Here is a 24,489-nt window from a genome sequence, read left to right on the forward strand (position 1 = left end):
GCTACAGGCTGGCTTGATCCCGATTCCGCGTCAGCAGACTGTCAGGATCAGGTCAGGAGGAGGTCAGGTCAGGATCAGGTCAAACGGGGGGGGGGGGGGGGGGACTTGGCGGGGATTGCGGAAGATGAATTGGGGCTGGAGAAAAGCAGCCGCATAGCCGGCTGCAGTTCATGAGTGGGCGGGGCCAAATACTGTGGGCGGGGCCTTCTCTGCGCTACGGGCCCCCCAGTGCCGCGGGCCCCATAGCAGTGGCGTGGTCTGCCTCTATGGGCGGTACGCCACTGAGTGATAGGCATGTCATCCGTAGGGCAAAACAGTGGGTGTCCATCTCAACAGGTGATCCAGGGTAGTCACCTGCTGGCTGTGATACCTGTTGCTAGGCAACAGCCCAAACTTATCTTGGTATTATTTAGTAAATGGGGCCACAGATTCTAAAGGAATCTCTAATACATTTTTTCATATATATTTTTTATATATACAGTATATACTATAATAAAGGAGTATGAAACCACACAACGCTCTATAATTCTGGCACAAAGCAGCAGGTTGTGAGTCACCGCCGTTGCTTCTCCACATCTGTCCCACTTAGGAGGCTCTCAGGCACGTCCTCTCCCACGCCTTCATCGCAGGGTCTGCTCCTGCAGGCCACAAGAGCTGCATTTCTGATCTAGGAAAATACTCAGGGTTCAGTGAGAAATCAATGGGACGCATTTGCATGTCACCTTCAGGCGACTTTGACCTCCTGATCCCCTCAGTGCTCCTCTTTATGTAGTAAAGCACAAGGTTTGTGTGAGCGGTGTATAATTAAATGTGTATAATTTCGCTTTCGCCCCGTTATATCGTGCTGCCAGCATTCCTTTTTATTACTCTAAATATAGCCTCGCTGCTTGGCACATGTTCAGACATAAATTTAATGTAAGCAATCAACTTGTCACAGGAAGAAATTGAAAATTTAGGATAAGACTTAAAGGAGTTCTCTGGTAATAATGACATTTTACCAAGTGCCTGCAGCCTGCCCCACTAAGCTAAGGATTCACTCTCACCTGCTCCCAACCGCCCAGGTCCTCAGCGCTGCTTCCGATGCCTCCATGTTTTGGTCCCTGCAGTCTTTACAGACAGCGCAGCATTAGTAATATCACAAGCTCTGCTGCAGCCAGTGACTGGCTTCAGCGGTGATGTACTGTTTCTGGCCATGTCACCGGGTCGTAAGGGTATTTTACATACTTACAGTAAGTACTGATTGGTTCTGTCCCATTTAAATATTATATCGCCTTCTATAGTCTTTGTAATCTAGTAAATTAGAGATTGCAGGCCAGGTGATTGATATTATTTACCTTTACCATTCTGTGTGTGATTTGTCTGCTTTCATATTTATATATTTAATCGTATTTAGTAAATATTTTTATCACTTAGCCTGTTTAAGCCTATTTATTCTCAAATCGTGAAACCATTCATTGGCTGTAATAGAAAGCTTTCTATGTACTGACTTCTTGCTGAGCTTGTGCATATGAAAAGCAGAAGGTCTGAACATGCAGAGCTGCGGGGTAAAGCATGAAGGACAGCAGTGGTCATTTTTGTCTGAAACACATGCACTATAAAATAAGGCTCCGCTTTGTAACCCTGTTAACCTTCAATCCAGGAATTGCAATTCCCTGATATACAGTATATATGGACAACCCCTTTAAGTAAGGACACCCCCTTTAAGTACTGCTAGGATTAAACCTTTGACATGACAGACTGTGTGTATTTCAGCCGGGATGTCTAAATGTGATGGACCGTGGGCCTGAGAGGGGAAACTGCTACACAGGAACAATGCCACTGGTAAGTTTCTTTCAGTTGTTTAGACAACTTTTGACTTTATCTTTTGGTGCCAGATTCTGAAACTGGAAAAAATAGCAAAAGTCAAAAATGCTTTTGTTTTGAGTTGTCGGACCCTTATGTGAAGAGGGTGTCAGAGTTTTTGGGAGGTTTATGTGATTAGGTTGTCGGAGTGTTGAAAGTTTATGTGAAGAGGTTGTCAGAGATTTAGAGGTTTATGGGAAGAGGTTGTCGGAGTGTTGGACGTTTTTATGTAAATAATTATAACTAATCTGACTTTTTTTTTTTCAGGGAAGAAATGTTGATTATTACAAAAGGGAGGTAAGTATAACTTGTAATATTTTGTGACAGTATTGTGTTTTTTCCCTGTGCAGCATTGGGATTAGATATGACACCGTTTTTTCAGCACTGTATGGTGGTATTTTTGACTACTGTGTGGTGCTATTTACTCTGATATTGTGCGGCACTGTATTCTGTATAATTTTATTTTTGTAGTACATGATGGTGGTGACACTGTATAGCATTGCTGCTGACAGCTGCGCAGACATTTTATTTGGCCACCGTATGGCGCTGCTATTTGGGCACACGATGGTGCTTATAATTAAGCACTGTGCGGTATAGATATTTGCACCCAGCACACCACACAGGTGGGTACCACCTGAAGGTACTGCACGCAGTGAAATATAAGAATGTGTCTGTGCTTCTGATCCATGTGTACAGTCTCTACAGTAGCTGTCTGACACCTACCATTGTCGGCCATGTTGTTTGTCACGGGGCTCACCCAGGGGCTACTCCCCCTCAGGGTTGCAAACTGTCCAGAAATTTCTGGAAAGTCTGTAAAAATAGGGGACTTTTTAAAGGGGTATGTCCATCAACTGTTTAAATACTTACCTGCGGCGAGCACAACGTTCACTTCCTGGATTCGGCTGGGCGGGCTCAGTCAGCTTCATTGACGTCTTCTCCCGGCCGGGCTGTGCGCTGTTTCAACGCGCACACCGCCGTGCATGCGCCATGGTGACTTATTCCTGTCCTGTATAGTACAGAGACGGCGTGCGCGTTCGCGGCTCTGTACTATACTGGCCAGGAAGAAGTCATCATGGCGCATGGGCAGCGGCGTGCGCGTTCCGGACATTGTGCGGCTCGGCCGGGAGAAAATCTTCAGTCTTCTGCGCAAGCGCAGCCACGGGATTCGACAGGCGAGAGGTGTCCCTAACCAGGGGAGACGAAAGACAACAATCAGGTAAGAGGGGACTTATTTTCTTAAAAAGGGTGGGAATTGGGTAATAAAATGTATTTACAAAAATGATCACTGTCAAATCATTAACAGATTTTGTGATCATTGTGATGGGAATACCCCTTTAACTATCAACATTTTACAACTCACAGTAAATATTGAGCTATAGACATGTATTACTTATAATCTTCATTATTGAATATGGTTTTTCAGCTTGTCCGTAAAAAATGTTGGCTGTCCGTGATTTTTAGATAAGTTGTCCAAAAAACATTCAAGTTGGCAACTCTGCTCCCTCTGTGAGCTGTACACTAACCATGACAACTGAAATAAAGCGTTACGATAAACATATTCTTGGAATTCCTGTTCCTATTTATTTTTCATACCAGGTGGAGTACCTCAAAAAAGCCACGGCACGTACGAGAGTGAAATCTTCTATCTGCCTGGAAGGGTGAGCTACATTTGGACATCCAAAAACAAGAGGTCCTGGTCCTTACTCTTCTCTACACCTTGAACCTTAATCTTCTGGGCCCCAATACAAAATCTGTAACAGAGACCCACCTACCATGTACCATTTATAATACTGGGGCCTTCTTATGTGGCTACCAGTGGCCAGGTGTGATTTCTACCTCTGCCCCCTCTATGGGCCATCTGTATTTAATCGAGGTATTCTCCAGTCCAGTCCTCATTGTGGGGCCAGTGGACCAGGGAGCCCTACAGTGGGATCCTCCTTGTGTACTGTTTGAAAGAAACATCACATAGCCTTCAAGAAACATGCGCTGGTTGACACCACCCACTGGGAAAAGGGATAGGTCCCGACATCTCCTTTCCATGAGTCCCAGAGCAATAAAACATTTTTTTATTTTTTGGGAAAATGGGGAGTCTGTTAGTTTGAGCTGTTCTAAAATATCATGTTCCTCCGTCGGTTCTCCAATCTCAATGCCTGGAGTGGTCCTAAAAAGTCAAGAAACCGTACTTGACACTTTGTCCTTGGCACCATCTCATGTAGATGCCCATAGGCATGTTCCACTGATGAAACATTAACTTACAATCTGAGTACAAAAAATACTTTTTAAGAAGTTCTTATCCTTCTTGCTCTTTGTCCATTCTAAGAAAAGGCATCAAGGATGACTTATAGACGTAGCGTGGAGTTCTTTTAGAAAATCCCTTGCAGATCTATAACAGCGTCTGCAATTTTTTACTTTGTGATTTATTATTTTCTTATCTCTCTTGTAGGTTTCTGAAGTTCAGTGAGCAATATCTCCCTCACGATCCAATTATGTCTGGCTGCCTTCCCAGTAACCCATGGATCACGGATGATGTCATGTACTGGACAATGAATGCCCTCATGTACGTAGAACACAGTCATACAGTCTGATGCAAAAGGCAGTACAATCCCATTTGGTACAAGTCTTTTTGAATATCTCCACTCTTCTTCTAGCTCTAGTCTTACTCAGGAAGACTCACGGATTGAGATCTACTCTTGAAAGGTCACATAATTTGTTAATTAATGAAAGTCTAAGACCTGGGAAGGTGCCAAAACTTTAGCACACCAATTCCTGTGTTTAATTTTAACAATGCAAAAATATATCACATTTTAGTTTGTTCCCTGTGGATGTTGACTTCTTTTTTTTACGTTGAAAAGGAACAGAACTTGACTTGTCAAGGGGTGCCAAACCTTTAGCATCAGACTGTATTTTTTTATATCCATGTTAATATTACCACCAGGGCCCCAATGCCGACTAAACTGCGAGTGGAGCGATGGACTTTTAATTTCATGGAGCTCTTGAATGACCAACGTGGCCGGAGGGAGTTTTTGCAGTTCTTGGAGAAAGAATTTAGTGGTGAGCATCAGCCAGGACATTTCCTTGGTTTTCCTGACAGATAGGTTCTGGTGGAAGAAAGCTCTTTCATTTTGTATTTTATTTTGTTTATAGCTGAAAATCTGTGTTTTTGGGAGGCGTGTGAGGAGTTACGATATGGGGAGCAGTCCAAAATGGTGTCTACAGTGCAGTCTGTCTATGAGTAAGTCGTCAATGTATATGTCTTCCAGATTACCTTAATCAAACTGAAAGTGCTACCAAAGTTCTTGGCTTTGACCAGATATTCGAGGATTGTAAAATTCCCAATAATTTGCTTCTCTGGGTCCATGATTAAAAGATGAAATAACAAATAAAGGTTATATAATATGTCTGAGATTAATTCCGGATTGTTACATGTTCTTCAGAAACTTACTGTAAGACATCTCCACAAATCACAAATTTCATCCAAAATACTGTTTGATCTGTAACGGACAGTGGGCATGGCCACTGTGCCAACTAATCAGTTTGGACGTGGGCTAAACATAAGGGTGTTCTCCTGGCCTTTACTGTGCAATGATGTAGACTTCGCTGCAGGGAACCAACCAGGCCACCATGGAGTAGTTCCAGTGTTGTTGGCAGCTGACCCAAGGGGGTCAGAAGCACCAAAGAATCAGGCAACACTCGAAGTCAGAAAACTGGCCGAAGCCGGGGAAGGCAGAGTTTGTGCGTATCTGAGAAACTAATCTGAGGTCAGGGCAGGCAGCAGAGTATCAGAGTCGGTAAACAGACAGAATAGCACACCTTCACTGGTTAACTAGACAACTAGGAACCTAAAGCCTAGGAAACCTGTTACTGGGGTAGGTGCAGTAAGTACCCTTGGACAGCCAGACTTAGGATGCACATGCACTGGCCCGTTAAAAGCCAGGAAGCATGCATGTACGCAATACAGGAGGAGGATACATACTTGCTAGACAGTAGAAATGAGAAGGGCAGTGTCTGTGCCTGCCCAGACTAACATTGTCTACATTGTCCAGTGTAGGCAAAAACCTGACCCCATCTAGAAGAAGATCCTTGCCAGTCCATACTGGTTAATAGTCAGTCCTACAAACCACCCTTGGAGATCGTTTTCTGGTCTGTTTTTGGGTTGGCAGTGGAGGTCAACCTAGAGATAAGAGAGATAGCCATACCAAAATCAGGTTTATGACCCACCACCCCTTTGTGGGTCTACAGTGCTGACTTAACCTATGGTAGCCATGTCAATAGGGGGGTGAGGACAAGGTGCAGATAAGTTGCCATTTTGTCATTTTGTTTTTTAGGCATTTTTTGGCCCCTGGAGCAACTCGCTGGGTAAACATTGACAGCAAGACAATGGAGAAGACTTTAGAAGGTATAAAGAACCCTCATCGTTATGTGTTAGATGATGCCCAAATGCATATCTACATGTTGATGAAAAAGGTGGGTTTTCAAAAATTCACTGCTACTATTGCCTTATATAGAGCTGGGGTTTTCTGCAGCTACTCACTGGTGCCACCTACAGGAGCAAAAAATATTGTTAGCTTAATGTAATTAAAGCAGGTGAAGAGAGGAGGATGATGGTCCCCATGATGAATAGGATGTCCTCAGTCATCATCATAAGGGCACCTTATTTATGCCCTTCTACCCACTCACTTGGCACTGTGAGTGCAAGTTCCCTATGAGCAGTATACACCTGCACAGCAGAAAGAAACCTTCACGTCATTATGCCCGTCTTCTCCCTTTTAACCTTTAGCACCATGTAATTTTTAAGCCCAATACACTGGCCTGCAGCCACCACTAGGGGGAGCTCACTGCATGCAAGTGTATTATTGAGCTCAGTGTATAAGCCGTCTGTAGGAGGATTCTGAGCTCCCCCTAGTGGTGGCTGCAGGCAGACAGGATTTTTTTTTTCCATTTGACTCATGTACATTCAGAGGATTGGAGTGAGTTGGTGAGGAGTCAGCAGACTCCAGACCCTCATATCTGGATACCAGGACCCATTTTGTTTGCCGATGTCTAAAGCGGGCTGCTTCGGGGACAAGTTCCCCTTAAATTCAGTTTGATATAGAGGATTTATGGCGTGCCTGGCGCCGGGTAATAAGCGTCTTATGTCACTCTGCGGGGACTTCCAGGATTGACTGATTGAAATGACTGGCGATGAATGATTGCTGCTGCTTGAAACAATTTCTCTATATATGACCCCTGCAGTGTTACGATAATTACTTTACAGGTGGAGGGGGCTTAAGTGCTGCAATCACCGCAGTGCTGACGTAGGGATCTGCACCTGTCCCTGGAGCTCAGGATTTGTCTTATCCCCTTGCACTTTTTTTCTAAAACCCATTTTTGTGTGTTTTGCAATATGTCAGTACATATAAGACAAGAGGTGCCTTTGATGTCCTGCGAGGGGCGGTAGAATGGCGCCATTACCACGTCTTGGGGAATCAAGATTGCAGGCAACCTTCCAATGATTACTTTTTTGTAATGGTACCAGGGACATGGTATGGCGGAATTTAACCCCCAATTATGCTGGTGACAGTCTTTACTGCAGTGTTGCATATTTTTTATTCATGCACCAGGAGGCTCAGGATGAGCAACACCAGAGAAGCAGGCGAAATAACTGGTGATTTTAGAAAGCAGTGCTGCATTTGTGCCTGTCACCCATGGCATTGTTACGTGCCTTGCACAGGGACGCAGGTGTATACCCCAGTCATTGGGGCAGTTAGTACCGCTGCGGTGGGGCAGATCAGGAGGAGATGTAATTAACTGATTTTCCTTCGCTCCAGGATTCCTATCCCCGATACCTGAAATCGGAAATGTACAAGAGTCTTCTTGGCCAAGCCTTCATCCCTCCTGAGACAAAGAAAGGGTTTGTAGGATTTCCTGAGGGTTTTAGGGGGGGATTAGGGGGCTGTCAACATGCCCAATCTTATGTAAGCTAAATTATTGTATAATGACCAGTTCTGCAACTTTCTAATAGACATGTATGTATCAATCAAGAGCAGTTTCTAAGACCTATGCTTGCTGTCAGTAAATGGAGACTTTAGGGACATCAATACAGAATTAGCAGTGACACATTAGGTGACTGACCAATCACTATGGCAGTGCATCTGGCCTCCTATGTCACTATGGATGTCACACAGGAGCAGCTGAAGACACACGGGACTGGCAGTCAGAGACTGGGGTGGAATTGAGTATTTCAAGTCCAGATCGATCTTTAAGCCATAGAAAATGTGTTCAATGTCACTTTCACAAAGCTGCAGTTTGCAACAATGTATCAGTGCAGACAATCCTCTATAATAACAAGACAAATATCAGCCACACCAGTCCCCTCGACACCAGGTTGCACTAAGGCCCCTTTCACACGGGTGCAATGAGTGAGGTGAACGCATTGCACCCGCACTGAATCCCGGACCCATTCAATTCAATGGGGCTGTGTACGAGAGCGGTGATTTTCACGCAGCAGTTCTGCGTTGCGTGAAAATCTCAGCATGTTCTATATTCTGCGTTTTTCACGCAGCCCTGGCCCCATAGAAGTGAACAAAGCTTCAGTGAAAAACGCATTGCATCTGGAAGCAAGTGCGAAAGCAGTACGTTTTTCACAGACGGTTGCTAAGGCCCCTTTCACACAGGCGAGTATTCTGCGCGAATGCGATGCGTGAGGTGAACGCATTACACCTGCACTGAATCCCGGACCCATTCAATTCTATGGGGCTGTGTACATGAGCGGTGATTTTCACGCATCACTTGTGCGTTGCGTGAAAATTGCAGCATGCTACTCTTTGTGCGTTTTCCACGCACGCAGGCCCCATAGAAGTGAATAGGGCTGCGCGAAAATCGCAAGCAAGTGCGGATGCAGTTCGATTTTCACGCACGGTTGCTGGGAGACGATCGGGATGGAGACCCGATTATTATTATTTTCCCTTATTACATGGTTATAAGGGAAAATAATAGCATTCGTAATACAGAATGCATAGTACAATAGCGCTGGAGGGGTTAATTTTTTAAAAAATAATAATATGACCTTAATCCACTTGCTCGCGCAGCCGGCTTCTCTTCTGTCTTCTTCTTTGCTGTGCACAGGAAAAGGACCTGTGGTGACGTCACTGCGTTCATCACATGGTCCGTCACATGATCCATCACCATGGTAAAAGATCATGTGACGAGCGCAGTGACGTCATCAAAGGTCCTATTCCTCAAAGAAGAAGACAGAAGAGATGCCGGCTGCGCAAACAAGTAGATTAAGGTGAGTTTAATTATTTTTTATTTTTTTTAACCCCTCCAGCTCCATTGTACTATGCATTCTGTATTCAGAATGCTATTATTTTCCCTTATAACCATGTTATAAGGGAAAATAATACAGTCTACACAACCCCGATCCCAAACCCACACTTCAGTAAAGAAGTTGGGGTTTGGGTACCAAACATGTCGCTTTTTCTCACGCGAGTGCAAAACGCATTACAATGTTTTGCACTCGCGCGGAAAAATAGCGCATTTTCCCACGACACACTCGCATCTTATCTGGGCCAAAAACATGACGCCCGTGTGAAAGAGGCCTAAGTGTGTGAGCGTAACCAAGTCAGGACAGAGCTGCAAGTTCGAACATGAGTTTTACATCCACTTATAGCAAGCAGAGGAACTGAAAATGGAGAAAAAAGCTGCAGAACCAAACATTACAAAATGCTTTTTTTAAAGCGCATCTGTCAGCAGTTTTGTACCTATGACTCTGGCTGACCTGTTACATGTGCACTTGGCAGCTGAACGCATCTGTGTTCGTCCCATGTTCATATGTGCCCGCATTGCTGAGAAAAATATAGTTTTAATATATGCAAATGAGCCTCTAGGAGCAACGGGGGCGTTGTCATTACACCTAGACGTCATCTCTCTCTCTGCAACTGTCGTCTCTGTCGGCGCTTCCTGCTCTTTGCTTGACAGCACCAGGCAGTGAAAACGTCATCACGCCTGGTCCTGTCAATTGCAGAGGGCTTGGCAGTTGCAGAGAGAGCAGAGCCCCTAGGAGTAACGGTAATGCCCCCGTTGCACCTAGAGGCTCATTTGCATATATTAAAACTTCATTTTTCTCAGCAATGCGGGCACATATGAACATGGGACCAACACAGATGCCTTCAGCTTCCAAGCGCACATGTAACAGGTCAGCCGGTGTCATAGATACAAAACTGCTGACAGATGCCCTGTAATGCAGCTTAGGGAGGCAGTCTACTCTATAGCACATAGAGCTTTTCTCAGGACATCTTGTCTTACTCTCTGTCGTTACTATTGCAGCGTATTCCCCTTTATGAGACGGCAGCGTCACTCCAGCCCGAGCCCCGTGTTCCTCTTTCCACCAGGAGATCAAGATCCGAAGTCAGATGGAGAAAGCAAGTCCGGTTCTCCGGCTGCCGTGTCCCAGGTGCCACTGAATGAGATGTTTTCCTTGTAGCTGATACTAGTGGTCTTAAAGGGCTGTTCCACTGAAGCAGTTTTTTTATTTCTACAAATAAAGGAACGCACCTATTTACTAACATGCAGTACCTGAGATACGGACAATGCTCTCTTTGGCTATGGGTCATGTGCTTTGAACACCCCCTTTATATGTCCTGTTAGCTCATGTGACGGTATCAGAGAGCCGCCCCATAAATTAGTGTAGTCACAGTTTCAGGCTGCTCGTCTATGGGGGCCGTGGTGAATAAAAGAAAAACTCTGGAAAAGTTTTGTGTTCCATAAGTTTCCCATTATGTGTACAGTAAAATATAGAACGGAATGTACCACTCAGCGGGGAAGCAGGAATTCCGATTATTGTCCATATATAGGGCCGTCCAGATGTACAGTATATGGAAGTGTTTACATACCAGTCATATACTGCAATCTGTTCTGTAGCTGAGAGAAAAGAGACATTTAACCGAGGTCATGATGGGGGCAGCATTATAGTAGTTATATTCCTGTACATAGGAGCAGCATTATAGTAGTTATAGTCTTGTACATAGGAGCAGTATTATAGTAGTTATATTCTTGTACATAGGAGGCAGTATTATAGTAGTCATATTCTTGTACATAGGAGCAGTATTATAGTAGTTATATTCCTGTACATAGGAGCAGTATTATAGTAGTTATATTCCTGTACATAGGAGCAGTATTATAGTAGGTATATTCTTGTACATATGAGCAGTATTATAGTAGTTATATTCTTGTACATAGGGGGCAGTATTATAGTAGTTATATTCTTGTACATATGAGCAGTATTATAGTAGTTATATTCCTGTACATAGGAGCAGTATTATAGTAGTTATATTCCTGTACATAGGAGCAGTATTATAGTTGTTATATTCTTGTACATAGGAGCAGTATTATAGTAGTCATATTCTTGTACATAGGAGCAGTATTATAGTAGTTATATTCATGTACATAGGAGCAGTATTATAGTAGTTATATTCTTGTACATAGGAGCTGTATTATAGTAGTTATATTCTTGTACATAGGAGCAGTATTATAGTAGTTATATTCCTGTACATAGGAGCAGCATTATAGTAGTTATATTCCTGTACATAGGAGCAGTATTATAGTAGTTATATTCTTGTACATAGGAGCAGTATTATAGTAGTTATATTCTTGTACATAGGAGGCAGTATTATAGTAGTCATATTCTTGTACATAGGAGCAGTATTATAGTAGTTATATTCCTGTACATAGGAGCAGTATTATAGTAGTTATATTCCTGTACATAGGAGCAGTATTATAGTAGTTATATTCCTGTACATAGGAGCAGTATTATAGTAGTTATATTCTTGTACATAGGAGCAGTATTATAGTAGTCATATTCTTGTACATAGGAGCAGTATTATAGTAGTTATATTCATGTACATAGGAGCAGTATTATAGTAGTTATATTCTTGTACATAGGAGCAGTATTATAGTAGTTATATTCCTGTACATAGGAGCAGTATTATAGTAGTTATATTCCTGTACATAGGAGCAGTATTATAGTAGTTATATTCCTGTACATAGGAGCAGTATTATAGTAGTTATATTCTTGTACATAGGAGCAGTATTATAGTAGTTATATTCTTAACCAAAACTCTTTTTATTGAGAGCGCATATGGTCTGGACAAAAAATCATGCATCAATATAAAGCCATTCGCAGATGGCAGCAGTATAATGGGTGCCAATATTCTCACAGACCATGTCAGATCTACTAACATAGTGAGTATAAACAATTTAGTAACAACGAATGAAAGAAAAGACACAGACAAGATTGGAGGGTGGGGGGTTGGGAGGAGGGGTAGAATTGGGTGGGTAGAGGAGGAGAGGGAGTTCTTCCAATTCACTCGGGGTTGCGGTATTTCTCCCATGGTCGCCACAGTTTGAGAAATTTGGAACGTGTGCGAGTTTCCCAATGGGCTAATTCCTCAAATCTAAACAGTTGATCTGTTTTCTCGGTCCACATTAACATTGAGGGTGGTGAGTCATTCTTCCAGAGGAGGGGTACCAACAAACGCGCTGCAGTAAGAAGCATGGTCGGGAGGTCAGCTTTGGCAGGAGTAAGGGAATCGTTGGGACACCAGAGGAGTACTAGTTTTGCATCCAGACGTACCTTAGAGGCGCATATCCGGTTAATTGTGTTCTCTATTTGAGACCAAAAGGGGCGAATTTTACTACAAGACCACCATATATGTGACAAAGAGCCAACTTCTGTTCCACACCTCCAGCACTGCGATGGAATGTCAGGGTTGAGCCTATGTAGGAATTCTGGCGTTTTGTACCAGCGGGTCAGTAACTTGTAGGAATTCTCCTGAATTTTGATGCATCGGTTGAAGCCATGTGAATGGGCTAAGATAAAGGCCTTCTCCGGCTCAGTCAGTTGGATTGTGAGCTCCTTTTCCCAGGCAGACATAAAGTGCAGTGCTGGAGGAGCAGAAGAGAGCAGCTCCCTGTAGAGTGTCGAGAGGGGCTTTTTCGGTAACTCGGGAACACAAAGCTTCTTTTCTAGCCAAGTAGGTGTATCATCAGTGGGGGAAGGTAGCTTGAGGGCTTTAACATCTCGGCCTAAAGGCCCCAATAGAAAGGAAGGAGAGGGCTTTAACCTTTGGCAGAACCTGAATCTTGTCCCATGCCAAGTCCCCAGACGTGGAAGCTATATCTTGTAAGGTAAGGTCAGATAGTATGCTCCAGACTCCGGAGGGTCTGAGTATATCGGGGTGGATATAGTTCTGTAGTAGATGTAGGGGGAGGTGGATATTAGGGAATCTGATGTCTCGGGATTTATACAGTTTGGCCCATTCCACCAACATACCTTTCCAAATGGGAGAGGCAAACGCGTTATTCGGGGTGCATGTGCGGATTCCCCATAGGATAAGTCCTTCTTTGTAGGTGAGAAGAGCACGTTCCAGTTGTACGCAAAGATTCGGGGGTTGGCGTGAGAGGAGAGAAAAGCACCTGTTCAGGAGCGACGCTGTGTAATAAGTTTGGATGTCGGGCATACCAAAGCCCCCAAATCTCTTTTCTCTTGTCAATATTGAGTACGCTATCCTGGAGGACTTGCCCGCCCACATGAACAAAGAGAACACACGGCGTATTTCCATAAAAAAGGAGCGGGGTAGCCAAATTGGTAGTGTCTGAATTAAATATAGAAGTTTGGGTACAATGAAGGCTTTAAGGAAGTTCTTCCTTCCCATCCAGGAGATGAAGGGGAGTTTAAGGGACTGTAGATGTGTTCTAATATCTTTGAGTAGGGGGCCATAGTTCAGACTAAATAGGTCATCTTGGTTAGCCGAGATTCGTATCCCTAGAAACTTAATATCACGGGGGGCCCAAGCAAAGGAGGTGGCGCGTTTAAGGTCCTTGACTACATATGATTTGCATGAAACATTCAGGGCCATGGATTTGCTATAATTAATCTTGAAGTTAGATATCCACCCGAACTCTTCGAACAGATAATGGAGCCGTGGGAAAGAAATCGTGGGGTTGGTGGTCATAATCAATAGATCATCGGCAAATGCCGCGGTGGTATGCATACAAGAGCCCATCTTGATGCCTTCAATTGCGGGGTCCTGTCTAATCTTGCATAGCAGCGTTTCCATAACTATGACAAAAAGAGACGGGGAGAGGGGGCATCCCTGTCTAGTGCCATTGGATATGGCAAAGGCAGGGGAAAGAGTGCCGTTGACTTTGACTCTGGCAGAGGGGGACGAGTATAAAGAGAAAATAGCCGCGATAAACTGATCAGGGAAGCCAAATTTTGACAGTGCCGCAGACATGTACTGCCAACTGACCCTGTCAAAGGCCTTTTCCGCGTCTGTACTGAGCAAGGCTAGCGGAGTTGAAGTGCTCCGTGCCCAATTCATGAGGTGAAGGAGGCGAACGGTATTTTCGTTCCCCTGTCTGCCAGAGACAAACCCAACCTGCTCCCTATGGATGATATCGGGGAGAATCCGCTGAATTCGCTGAGCCAATATCTTAGCCCACCACTTTACGTCCGTGTTAAGGAGGGAGATTGGGCGATAACTACCACAATTTAGAGGATCTTTGTTCTCTTTATGAATAATCGTAATGTGGGCCGAAAGCGATTGGGGGGGGAGGTGGCCACCGTTCAGTAGGTGGTTACACATGGAGCGGAAGTGGGGGACTAGGACCTCTTGAAAATTTTTATAGTACGTAATGGAGAAGCCATCAGGTCCAGGGCTCTTCCCTGAAGGAATAGAGGCCAGTACTTTCCGCGCTTCAGCATCTGTTATTGGGGCTACTAGTTGAGTTGACTGGGATTGGGTGATATTAGGGAGATGTAGGGAGGAAAGAAATTTTTCCGTGGCGTCCGTGAGGGTATTGAGCGACTGATTCGAGGGGGGTGGAAGATTGTAGAGCTCCGTATAAAAGGTGCTAAAGGCCATCGCAATGTCAGGGGTGGACTTCAGGTGAGTTCCTTTAGCATCTTTGATAGCAGAGATAAAAGAATCAGAATGTTGTTTTTTAACCAGCGCTGCCATAAGTTTGTTCCCCTTATCGCCATGAGCGTACGATTTAAATCTAGAGCGTAAGAGCAGTTTGGCTGATGTAACATTTAGTAAGTTCTTAAGCTTAGTTCTAGCATCACTAAGTTCAGTGGCACAACTAAGCGCCTGTGATTGTTTGTGGGTAAGTTCGAGCGACTCAATTTGGGACATAAGGGTGGCAATGGCTTGAGAACGTTGTTTTTTAACATGGGAGCCGAGGGCGATAAGTTCACCTCGGATCACCGCTTTATGGGTCTCCCATACAATCGGTGGCGAGGGAGGTGTGGGACCTGCGTTATTCCGCTGAAGAACTCTGTCAGAGAGGAAGCTAGCTTCTGGGAGTTGGCTTGATCTAAGATGAGGGTGTCATTGAGGCGCCAATTCCATTCCCTTTTTGGAAGAGAGGTCAAGGTAAAATGTATAAAAATTGGGGAGTGATCTGACAAAGTAATATTACCTATTTTGGCGTGTAGGAGCAGTTGGGCATGTTTGGAGGATAAGAAGAAGGTGATCCAAGTCTATGGTATGAGGACTTGGCATGGGAAAAGAAGGTATAATCCCTACCAGAGGGGTTTAGAGTGCGCCATGTGTCAAACACACCTAATTTTTTCAAGGCCAATTTCAAACGCCTCAAACGTATGTGCGTAATAGCTGACTTCCCGGAGGAGGAGTCTAAGCTAGGATCAAGGGATACATTAAAATCTCCCCCTAAAATTACAACGCCCTCCTTGAAGGAGGATAGGAGCGTGAGGGTCTGAATCAGCCATTGGACCTGTCCCCTATTTGGAGCGTAGACGTTAGCTAGCGTGATCTGAGTGTCAGCAATTACGCCCTTCACAAACAAGTACCGACCATCTGGGTCTGAGGAAGAAGCCGAGACTACGAAGGGTAGTTGCTTGTGAATGGCGATGCTAACACCTCTGCTAGGCCGAGCCATGTGTGCTGTGGTACCATTGTGAGAATTTTTTGGGTGGAAGATTAGGTATCTTACCCGACCGGAAGTGGGTCTCTTGGAAGAATGCTATGGAGACTTTGTCTTTCTGCAGTAGAGATAGGATTTGCGACCTCTTACATGGCTCATTCAGACCTCTCACGTTGAAAGAGGAAACTATGACTTCAGCCATCTCCGGGCGGTGGTTGGGTACATTGCATGTCATCAGTGGTAGACCAATCAAGCGTGGAAGAAGGAGGGAAAGACACGGTAGGAGAAGGGAAGACACAGACAAAATGAACAAAACTTCTGCAAATAAAATAACGGAAAGTTAAATGCAAAAACCAGCATAAAACACAGAAAAATGAAAGCTCCACAGGGCGCCCGGTGGTGAAACGATCCATTTGCATAACGGCGGACAGCCGGGATCTACCGGGCGGGGGGTCTCGTGGAGCCCTTAGGGGCCAGAAGGAGGCCATCAGGGGGTAGGGTCGTAAACCGGGTTAGACGCTGGTTAAACCCCAGCTTCTCGGGGGGAGGGGGGAAAAGTAATGCGAGCCATAAAACGTAGCATAAACAAGGTCCCAAAGAGAACGAAAAGGGAAAGTCTCTTTCGTGCTGTAACAAGGGACGCCATCTGGGTGACATCAGGGGTCACAGGCCGGGTGACCAGCGAAGGCAGTGCCCTTTTATTGGGCTGTAGAGTTGATTAGTGTCCCATATGCGACATATCATCTCAGCGGTGCGGAGGAAACTCGGAAGTGGCGGGGAGATGGCGTTCCCGGTTAGGTCTGGTAGCTTTACCCGAGGTGGCAGTATTCCACTGGTCCGAGCTTGGAGGCGAGGGTATCGGCACTCCCTGATCGGCAGGCATCCAGGACGGTATCTCCAGCGGTGAAATACCCAGGTGAACCCAGGCAGCGTTTAGATCCTGAGGGGAGCGTATAGTAATCTGTCTCCCGTTCTTCATAACGGCCAGGCCGAATGGGTAAAGCCATCTGAACTGGATGGCAGAGGCCTTGAGAGCTTCTAGGAGTGGCCGGAGAATTCGGCGCTTCGCCAGCGTAGTGGGAGCCAGGTCTTGAAAAAACAAGATCGGTGTGCCTTCAAATCCCAGGCTGTCTGCTTCTCTACTTGCTTTCAGCAGAGCCGCAGTGTCCACAAAACTTAGAAGGCCACAAACAACATCTCTCGGCGGCTCAGAGCCTTTAGGTTTAGGTCTCAAAGCTCTGTGTATCCTCTCAATTGTGATTTTCGCAGCTCTGTCCGTTCCCAAAAGATTCGCAAAAATTTCGCATGCGATTTTTTCCAGAGCTTCCGATGCGAATGATTCAGGCAGGCCCCGGATGCGAATATTTCGCCTGCGGCTGCGATTTTCTTGATCCTCGATGCGCAGCAAAGCATCATTAAGGAAGTCTTTTTGCGAATTTAATACTGCGCATATTTCTCCCTCGTGGCGAATAATCGCATCATGCGAATTTTCTAAGTCCGCCACCCGCTGCCCCATGCTGCGCAGATCTACCTTGATCTCTGCTAGGTCTTGTCTCAGGGGAGCCAGAGCGGCGTCCAGGACCTCCCGAAGTGCTGTCTTAGATAAAGTTCCACTCCGTTTTCGGGCTTTGTAATCCGAGATGTCAGAAGCGCTTCCTGCTTCAGAATAGTCTTCTCCCTCAGAATGCTGAGAGGCAGCCGGCGCCATCTTGGGGGTCTCAGCTCCACGGGCCTTGGGCTGCTTTTTCAGGTATTGCTCCATGTCTGGCTGCTTAGAGCGGACCCGGGTGGTCTCTAAAGGGTCCTTGCTGCGGTCTCTCCCCGTTTTGACCATTTGTGCAGGTAAAAAAGTGCTTTTAATGGGGTTAATCACCAGCTAGCCGGAGGAGCTCAGCAACAGGCAGCCATTCAGGAAGGCAGCCAAGCTCCGCCCCCCATAGTAGTTATATTCTTGTACATAGGAGCAGTATTATAGTAGTTATATTCTTGTACATAGGAGCAGTATTATAGTAGTTATATTCTTGTACATAGGAGCAGTATTATAGTAGTTATATTCTTGTACATAGGGGCAGTATTATAGTAGTTATATTCTTGTACATAGGAGCAGTATTATAGTAGTTATATTCTTAACCAATTCTCTTTTTATTGGTCATACCATGTGCAAACAGAAATGTACTGATACAAGATCCTTTTCTACATCAATACACAGACATGGAGCTTCAATAACGGCAGAAGTCAAATACAATTTTCCAGGCACTTTCAGCAATCTGCTCCAAGCAGACATAATCGAAGACCTCTTCACAAAGTGAACACATGGACCGTAATCCAAATATCACAACAGATAGAAGGAACAAATGAAAACGAAAAGGACTGGGAGACAAACAAGGGGAAAGAGGGGGAAAGGGGTGGGGGGGGGGGGGTGTTATGCTCTAACCCGCAGAATGTTTAAAGTTTTTCCAGGGGCTCCATGTTTTCAGAAACTTCACACGGGTATGTGACTCCCAATGGGCCAACTCCTCAAACCTATATAGCTGATCTATCTTTCCCATCCACCTCATAACAGTAGGAGGTTCGGTTTGTCGCCACAGAAGGGGGATTAGGAGCTTGGCCGCTGTGATAAGTATAGTAGGTAAATCTGACTTAGTTGGGGTGAACAACGTGTTTGGGCACCAGAGTAAGATCAACTTGTGATCCAAGACAATGGAGGTAGAACAAATCTTGTTCAATTCTTTTTCTATTTGTCTCCAATAGGGGCGAATGTTGGGGCAGCTCCACCATATGTGCGAAAGAGAGCCGATGCCCGCTCCACACCTCCAGCAGACCTCAGGAATCTCCGGATTAAGTCTATGAAGGAACTCCGGTGTTTTATACCAGCGGGTTAGCAGCTTATACGAGTTCTCCTGAATTTTAATGCAACGGCTAAAGCCGTGTGAGTGGGTCAGTATAAAGGCTTTCTCTGGGTCAGACAGTGTTAGGGATAGTTCTTTTTCCCAGGAGCCTATAAAGTGGGGTTCAGAATACGCAGAAGATAGTAATTCTTTATACATCACTGAGAAGGGTCTGCTGGAGGGTCGAGCGGACCTCAGCCTCCGCTCCAGCCAGGTGGGTGAAGTAAGGTGAGAGGTCTGTAGCTTCAAAAGCTTAATATCTCTCCTAAAGCTATGAAGATGAAGAAATGCAATTGATTTGACCCTAGGCAATCCAAGTATCCCCTCCCAATCCAGCCCTCCCCCTGTGGACACCACCTCCTGTAAAGTGTGATTTCTGAGCAAAGCCCAAACTCCTGTGGCATTCGATATCTTAGGATTGATAAAGGACTGCAGAAGATGTAGCGGAAGGTCAGGGCTGGGGAAGTGAAGCGTCTTGGAGCCATACAACATGGACCAGGTGAGTAGCACCCCTCTCCACAATAATGGCAACTTAGAGGCCGTGGGGGGACATGAGCGAACACCCCACAGTATTAACCTTTCACGGTCTGTAAGTAAAGCACGTTCCAAGCATGAACAAATATTTTCAGAGCGGTCTGAAAGGAGGCCCAAACCTCTACACATAAGATTTGCTTTGTAGTACCCATGAACGTCAGGTAGCCCAAATCCCCCAAACCTCCTCTCCCTAGTCAGAATGGCATAGGCTATTCTAGGGGACCGACCTCTCCAAAGAAAGAGGGACAACATCCGGCGAACCTCTATGAAGTAGGACTGCGGGATCCATATAGGTAATGTCTGTATGAGGTACAGAAATCTAGGAATTATATACGTTTTCAAGTAATTTTTCCTTCCTATCCAGGATATAAATGGCATGTTTAAGGATTGTAATTGTGTCCTGACAGACTTCAGTAGGTGCAGGTAGTTAGACGGGAACAGCTCTTTGGGATCCGCTGTAACACGGATGCCAAGAAATGGTATTTCTTTCGGGGCCCACTTGAAGGGGGTGGAGTTTTTCAGGTGTTGCACCACACCAGCAGGGCAGGAAATATTAAGGGCCATGGATTTGGAGTAATTAATCTTAAAATTGGAAACAAAGCCAAACTCTTCGAAAATAGTAAGCAATTTGGGGAAAGACGTCTTAGGGTTTGAGGTCATCACCAGTAGATCGTCCGCAAAGGCAGCAGTCAGGTGTCTCTGAGATCCTATGGTGAGTCCCTCAATCCCAGATGATTGGCGAATTTTGCTTAAGAGTGTCTCCATCACCATTACAAATAGTGCCGGAGAGAGTGGGCATCCCTGGCGTGTGCCATTTGTGATGCCAAATGATGGGGAAAGGGTCCCGTTGACTTTGACCCTGGCAGAGGGGGCCAAATATAGTGAGAACACAGCAGAAATAAATTGCTCCGGTATTCCAAATTTGGACATAGTTTTAGACATGAAGGGCCAGCTCACCCTGTCAAAAGCTTTTTCCGCATCAGTGCTCAATAACGCTACCGGCACCGCCTTAGCTCTCGCCCAAGACATCAGATGCAATAGACGGATGGTGTTCTCTGTGCCCCGTCTGCCAGGGACAAAGCCAACCTGCTCACCATAGATTATATCTGGGAGTATCTGCTGGAGACGCTGGGCCAGTATTTTCGCCCACCACTTGACATCCACATTCAATAACGAAATAGGTCTGTAACTGCCGCATTCAAGGGGGTCTTTATTCTCTTTAGGGAGAATGGTCACATGGGCCATCAGGGATTGAGAGGGCAAAGAACCACCCTGTAGTAAATAGTTGCATAAAGAGTTAAAATATGGAAGGAGTGTGTCTTTAAAGGTTTTATAGTATACAATATTTAGGCCATCGGGGCCGGGACTTTTACCAGATGGGATAGAAGATAAGACTCTCAATATTTCTTCATCTGTAATCGGGGAGGTGAGTTGGGAGATCTGAGAGGGGTTCAGTGATGGGAGGTTAATCGAGCTAAGGAAAGCATCTGATGCCTTGGCAATCATATCAGGAGTCGCCTGGTTCGGAGGGGGTAAATTATATAAACCAGAGTAAAAGGCGCAAAAAGCCTTCGCTATCTCAGGTGTAGTTTTACGTGTGATACCCGCTGCGTCTTTAATGGCAGGAATAAAGGAGTCTGTCTGCTGCTTCTTACTAAGCGCTGTCATTAGCTTATTTCCTTTGTCACCATGGGCGTAGGCTTTAAACCTCGCTCTAAACAGTAATTTGGCAGAGGTAACATTTAAAAGATTCTTTAAATCATTCCTGGCTTCATATAATTCAGCAGCTACTTGGGAGGCCTGGGACTGCTTGTGTGAAAGTTCAAGGGCCGAAATACGGGACACTAACAGGTTTTGGGCCTGGGAACGCTTTTTCCTGATATGAGAGCCAAGTGCAATCAGCTCCCCCCTAATCACAGCTTTGTGTGTCTCCCAAATAATGGGGATAGCTGGGGCAGATGGGCCGGATGCATTTATCTTGAAAAACTCCACCAGTAAAGCTGACAATTTGGAAACACTATCAGGATCCTGGATAAGAGTGTCATTCAGTCGCCATGTCCAGTCTTTCTTTGGGAGGTCGGTCAGAGATAAGGTCATGGAGATTGGCGCATGATCAGATAATACAATGTTCCCAATTTTAGCACCAGAAACAAGTGAGGCATTAACTGATGAGAGAAAAAGGTAGTCAATCCTATGGTACGATGCTTTGGCATGAGAATAGAAGGAATAATCCCTTCCAGAGGGATTCAATGTGCGCCACACATCCATTACCCCCAGTCTCCTCAAAGAAATCTTGAGACGCCTCAAGAGTCTGTGCGTAATGGATGACCTGCCTGCAGACGAGTCTAGAGACGGTTCAAGGGCCACATTAAAATCCCCCCCCAAAATAAGCATTCCCTCTTTAAAGGCACTCAGCTGCTTGAGGGTCTGAACGAGCCATGGGACCTGACCCCTGTTAGGGGCATAAACATTCGCCAGGGTAACAGAGGTGCCAGCAATCAGGCCCTTTAGGAACAGAAACCGCCCCTCAGGGTCCGTTAAGTGCGCCGCAAGCTGAAACGGAAGATTTTTGTGCACTGCAACGCTGACCCCCCTGCTAGCCGAGGAATGGGTGCTGTGAAACCACTGGGAGAATTTTGCAGTAGACAGTTTTGGGACCTTCCCGGTTTTAAAATGTGTTTCCTGCAAGTAAGCTATAGAAGTTTTATCTTTATGCAAAAGTGACAGTACCTGAGATCTCTTACATGGCTCGTTCAGACCCCGGGCGTTCAGTGAGGATACGACAAAGGAAGTCATGACAACCTGGTATAAAGTGGGAGAAGAGCATATGCCACCTGAGAAACATATAATGCAAGTACACAATAAAACGTGATAGAGCATGGAAGGAGAACAAAAGGAAAAAAGACAGACGGACAGACAGGGGAAGACAACAAACGGGTAATAAAGCAAATTAAAGACAGATAAACAAACATCTGAACTGAGCGATCAAGCTCGCATTGTGGGAGTCCCATGAGACATCTGATGCAGGTTAGACCCTTTCTCATTGCGGCAGTAAGCCGGGATCTAACATCAGAGGGGGGCTTCCATGGGACAACTGAAAGCCGCTGAGAGGCTGTCAGGAGGGGGGTGAACCTCATGTGATGAGGAGCTGGTGAAACCCCATAATTGAACTAACTGGGGTAGAAGAAAACATAGCCACAAAACCGTCCGAACCAGGACATGGCCACACGAGTTCAAGTGGACGTTAGGCCACACAGTCAACTGTGGTCTTCAGCCAATGAACTAGGCCACTATGGACCGCAAAGCAGGATAGCGTCCATAATTCAGAACCATACTTCTCCATTCGGGAACGATCGCAAGATCTGGAGACAGGGGTATACAACCCGGTATCATGCTGCACAGCTGCATCCGCTGTACTAGGGAAGATGAAGAGCCTTATGCAGGCAGCAGGAGGCTAAGGTGTGCAGCTCAGGTGTCTCGGCGGCTTTTCTTGCTTCTCTCCGCTTTGCCTGGGGAGACTTCTGACCAGGTCTCGACGTTCGGAGGGGCAGGTAAGGGATCCCCTTGGTCAGCGGGCATCCATGACGGGACATCAATGGGCGTCAGGCCCAGCGGACCCCAGATGGTCTTCAGATCCGCCGGTGTACGGACCGTGAGCTGCCTGCCATTCTTCAAAATGGCCAGGCCAAATGGATATAGCCACCGGAACTGTGTGGCGGATGCCTTTAAGGCCTCTAGTAGTGGCTTGAGTATGCGCCGCTTTGCCAGCGTGGTGGGCGCTAGATCTTGAAAGAACAATATGGCGGAGTCTGCATACCTCAGGTCTTCAGCTTCTCTGCCGGATCGAAGTATGTCCGCTGTGTCCACATAACTCAGCAGACCGCAGATCACATCGCGTGGTGGGTCAGATGGCTTTGGCTTTGGCCGCAGTGCGCGGTGGATGCGTTCCACCACCACCGTGGCAGCCCGGTCTGGGCCTAGTAGCTGGGCGAAAATTTCAGACGCTACCTTGCGGAGGGCCTCATGCGCAATGGATTCCGGCAGGCCTCTGATTCTCAGGTTCCGGCGTCTGCTCCGGTTCTCCTGGTCCTCTATCCGGAGTAAGGCTTCATTAAGCATGTCCCGGTGCGCCTGTAGAGCCTGACAGGTCTTTCCCTCGTGCAGGAGGATCGCTTCTTGTGAGGCTTCCAGCGCCACCACTCTATGACCTAGGCCCCGGAGGTCTTCTTTAATATCCTCTAGATCCCTCTTCAGGGGAGCCAGAGCCGCATCCAGAAGCTCCTTAAGAACTTCCTTAGACAGGTTTGAACGCCTCCGCGGCAGTCTGCATACCGATGCCTCCGATGCGCTTCCCGCTTCAGACGGGTCTTCAGCGTCTGATGGCTGCGGCGCTCGCGGCGCCATTTTGGAGCTCTCGGCGGGACGCAGCTTTGCCTGCTTTGTGAGGTACTGCTCCATATCAGGCTGCTTCGACCGAGCGGGTGTCAGCTCAAGTTGTTCCCTGGGTCGGTCTTTGCTTGGTTTCCCCATTAGTGAGCAGTTTTATAGCAGATGAAGGGGTTTAATCACCAGCAGAAGTGAGGAGCTCAGGAAGCTGCTGCCAATCAGCTTCAAGGTCAAGCTCCGCCCCCCATAGTAGTTATATTCTTGTACCATAGTAGTTATATTCTTGTACATAGGGGCAGTATTATAGTAGTTATATTCCTGTACATAGGAGCAGTATTATAGTAGTTATATTCTTGTACATAGGAGCAGTATTATAGTAGTTATATTCTTGTACATAGGAGCAGTATTATAGTAGTCATATTCTTGTACATAGGAGCAGTATTATAGTAGTTATATTCATGTACATAGGAGCAGTATTATAGTAGTTATATTCTTGTACATAGGAGCAGTATTATAGTAGTTATATTCTTGTACATAGGAGGCAGTATTATAGTAGTTATATTCTTGTACATAGGAGTAGTATTATAGTAGTTATATTCTTGTACATAGGAGCAGTATTATAGTAGTTATATTCTTGTACATAGGAGGCAGTATTATAGTAGTTATATTCTTGTACATAGGAGGCAGTATTATAGTAGTTATACTCTTGTACATAGGAGGCAGTATTATAGTAGTTATATTCTGTACATAGGAGCAGTATTATAGTAGTTATACTCTTGTACATAGGAGGCAGTATTATAGTAGTTATATTCTGTACATAGGAGCAGTATTATCATGGACTCCTATTTACATTTTTATTTACACATATCTTACCGTATCTATTTTCTCAGAAAATATATATGCCATTTGTATT

General features: G+C 45.6%; 1 protein-coding gene across 3 annotated transcripts in view; it reads left to right on the forward strand.

The window, feature by feature from the left end:
- The window catches only part of LOC122944518 (regulator of G-protein signaling 11-like), a 129,728-nt gene that overhangs the window by 99,586 nt on the left and 5,653 nt on the right, over positions 1-24,489 (forward strand). For all 3 annotated transcript variants that reach the window (XM_044302890.1, XM_044302889.1, XM_044302891.1), the window contains 9 exons: positions 1,753-1,821; positions 2,110-2,139; positions 3,439-3,500; positions 4,286-4,399; positions 4,778-4,893; positions 4,987-5,074; positions 6,168-6,306; positions 7,650-7,732; positions 10,147-10,273. In XM_044302890.1, coding sequence (XP_044158825.1) covers positions 1,753-1,821; positions 2,110-2,139; positions 3,439-3,500; positions 4,286-4,399; positions 4,778-4,893; positions 4,987-5,074; positions 6,168-6,306; positions 7,650-7,732; positions 10,147-10,273 — 828 coding nt within the window. The remainder of the gene's footprint in view (positions 1-1,752; positions 1,822-2,109; positions 2,140-3,438; positions 3,501-4,285; positions 4,400-4,777; positions 4,894-4,986; positions 5,075-6,167; positions 6,307-7,649; positions 7,733-10,146; positions 10,274-24,489) is intronic.

This window comes from Bufo gargarizans, chromosome 8 (assembly GCF_014858855.1).
Source record: "Bufo gargarizans isolate SCDJY-AF-19 chromosome 8, ASM1485885v1, whole genome shotgun sequence".
Taxonomy (NCBI): domain Eukaryota; kingdom Metazoa; phylum Chordata; class Amphibia; order Anura; family Bufonidae; genus Bufo; species Bufo gargarizans.